The sequence below is a fragment of the Morone saxatilis genome, unplaced genomic scaffold, assembly GCF_004916995.1.
Source record: "Morone saxatilis isolate NCDOM2014 unplaced genomic scaffold, NCSU_SB_2.0 Contig17, whole genome shotgun sequence".
NCBI lineage: Eukaryota > Metazoa > Chordata > Actinopteri > Moronidae > Morone > Morone saxatilis.
Genome location: NW_023339729.1, coordinates 13,799,563 through 13,802,647, shown reverse-complemented (window position 1 = coordinate 13,802,647; position 3,085 = coordinate 13,799,563). Strand labels below are relative to the sequence as shown.

General features: G+C 39.0%; 1 protein-coding gene across 1 annotated transcript in view; it reads left to right on the top strand.

Moving 5' to 3' along the window:
- Window positions 1–3,085, top strand: part of mast1a (microtubule associated serine/threonine kinase 1a) — a gene marked incomplete in the record, with an annotated part of 62,523 nt that overhangs the window by 31,649 nt on the left and 27,789 nt on the right. Inside the window, 1 exon segment of the mRNA XM_035661022.1 lies at window positions 1,731–1,891. Within this exon segment, the coding sequence (XP_035516915.1) occupies window positions 1,731–1,891 (161 nt within the window).

Below are 3,085 nucleotides of genomic sequence, written 5' to 3'. Positions count from 1 at the left end.
AGACCCTTTTCACAGCAGCCATTTTGACATGAAATAGTAGGGTAAACACAGGTATAACTAATGATACTAATTAAGGTTTTGTTCCATTTAGTGTAGCGGAGCCTTTCCAGTGAGACAGCATGCACAATAGCAGCACCCTGACTCAGTCTGACTCGAATGCAACGTAACCTTAATTAGTATCATTGACAACACCTTTATTTACCCTAATATTTCATGTAATAATGGCTGCTGTGAAAAAATGTCTGTTGCCCTATTTTAGAAATCTGTCTGTACCAGGATAAATTCAAACCAGGTGTCATATAACTCCCATGTTTATTTATCTTGACACTCTCATTGTATCCTTGATTATTAATTAACTTAGAAACCCAAATACCAATTTTTATAAAATAATTAATAAAGTAGCTTTTGTTGGTGTTGCTGTTGTAGAAGTGGCTCATGCTCTGATCAATGAGGTCAATTTACAAACTGTGGTTGGGTCTGTACATTAGTGAAAGTACAGAATAAGGTTTTAATGCAGGAGTGAAAACAAGGAAAAACATGTCGAGACTAATTTCACATCCTGTTTTTCTGTGTGGGAGGAAATATTTTTTAAAAAGCTGATAGTGCTGGAAATGGTAACTGTACATCCTTATCACTGTGTTATTTGGACAGTGCATATAGTATGTGCAAAAACAAACTCTAAGGCACCAAAAGAGACTACAGAGCTGACTGACAGGTGATCCAGCTGTGCCACCATCATAAAACTGACTTTAGATGACGCTTGACTGGAAAGGACATCTAATTTTTCGCTTTTCCTCGATTTCTCTCTCTCGCATCTTTTCCTTGCATCTCTCGTCATGTCTTCAGTGGGAGGGACTAAATGCAAGTGAGGGAGATCTGGATGCAATTAAGTGAATTGAGCCGCATCCTGTGACTGCATGAAAAGAGCCAGGCATATATGAGACAGTTTTCATCTGTGACAACCATCACATCCAATGGCATTTTCCTCCCTGTGTCTCCAGGGGACCTCTTAATTGATTCTGTTGACTGGACTTGCTGCATTTACAACATCATCATTTTAGTGCTTTTCTGCAGCTTGCAAGTGGCTGAAACCCCGAATGGAGTTTCTAATGGATTTTTATAGCAGAAATCGTTGTGTGACCAAAGCCAACCATGGTGTCCTATTGGGAGATGTGTTCATTAAACCTCCCATTGATCCAGGCTGGTTTTTCCCTACTGTGCTGAAGAAAAGTCTTTTGTTTAAAACCGAATAGCGCTGCTATTAACCCCCCCGAGGCAGCAGACACTTAAAGCAGCAGTCAACTTTTACGTGGAGTGACTTTTTCATTCCCTGCAGTCTTTTTTGCTCTGGTTTTCAGTCCACATTATTCAGTTTTGCCCTCCTACACTAACTCCTTCTGGATATTTTTCTTGTTTCTCCACCTCTCTCTTTTCCTTCCTTGTTCTTTTAAGTTAGTCGCTTCTTTGTTTCAGTTCTTTCCACCCACTCACATCATAGTACACCTTGTGCTCTCTTCTCTTCTCTTCTCTTTTCTCGTCTTCTCTCGTCTTCTCTCCTCTTCTCTCCTTTTCTCTTTCACCTCATTGATTAAGGTGTTCTTGCCATTTGTTGTTTTTGATCACTGGATCTATTTTTAAACTACTGATGTTGCAGCTGCAACAGCGGCTTAAAGATCTAACAAAGGCTGGTTCACACTTTAACCTTGTGTCTTTTTCCTATCTCTTTGCAGTCATCCAGCTCATCCCAGGAGCGTCTGCACCAGCTGCCCTTCCAGCCGACCATGGACGAGTTGCACTTCTTGTCCAAGCACTTTGGCAGCACAGAGAGCATCACGGACGATGACGGGGGCCGACGCTCGCCGCACGTCCGCCCTCGCTCTCGAAGCCTCAGGTGAGAGCACTGCGGGTCAGGGGCAAAAGACAATTTTAGCAAATGAAGACCCTCCCCCATCACCACCACCACCACCAATCATTTTCGATTATTTAAAAAAGATGCCAGCGTTGCTCAAAGCCTTGTTTGTAAGTAGTTGATTTTATCTGGTGAAGAAAAAGAAACAAAACCAAAATTCAGCCTCTTGAGTTTTTATGAAAGGACTTTAAGCTGCCCTTTAAGAATATGAAAAGGAAGCCTCAATTAGTGTGCAGGAACAAGAAGAGATGCAGAGGGCTCTCAATCATTTATTTAGAGCTCAAGCCTTTTTGTTGCTTATCTTGTATAATTCACCTTCTGTGAATGTGTCAGTGCTGTTGAATGCTTCATTTTCTGCCATTTGATTTTCATGCTCCTTTCATGAAAGACAATAGTTTGCAGTAAAATGTATGAATGAGGTGAATTGAAAGTAAAAACAGTTTTCCTGTTCATGTAAATCTACAAAGACTGTTTTCTTCTGGTTTTCTCACCTTCCAAGGGAAGCCTTTGTTGCTAATGTGTCTGAATATAGTCTATATATAATAGTATTATTATTATATATTAATAAAAAGTAATGGTAGAAGTAATCAGATCATTAACTAAGTAAAAAGCACCAATACCAAGTCTAAAATACTCAAAAATAAGCAAAAGTACCACATTCAACATCTTACTAGTAAGTAAAAGTACATAAATATTACTGGCAAAATGTAGCGGAAGTAGTAGTATTTGGAAGTATCCAAAGTGAAAGTACTCATTATATATATTATTATACAGTATATTATATTGGATTGCTTTTAGCAGCATTATTATGTTGTAGCAGATCAACGGGTGGCCAATTCTAACTACTAATTAAAGAAGAATAGGTCTGATGATGAAAACACCAAACCAACAATGAACTGAGTCTATTAACATGTCCTGTTTCTTATATTTGAATATGTATAATACATACTGTTTGTGTAGCCAAATCTGATACAGTTTATTCCTCTGTGCCACGGATCTCCATTGTTGTCCAAAAACAAATACAAACACATTAATGAGCTTAATGAGGAACTTGTCACCCTGTTGCACCGGGTGACAAGTTCCTTTATTACCATTAAGACTGTTGTTGTTTTTTGGCCAATCCCACCACCGTCCTGCTGCTGTAAACACTCATCACAACATCAGATATGTATTCAT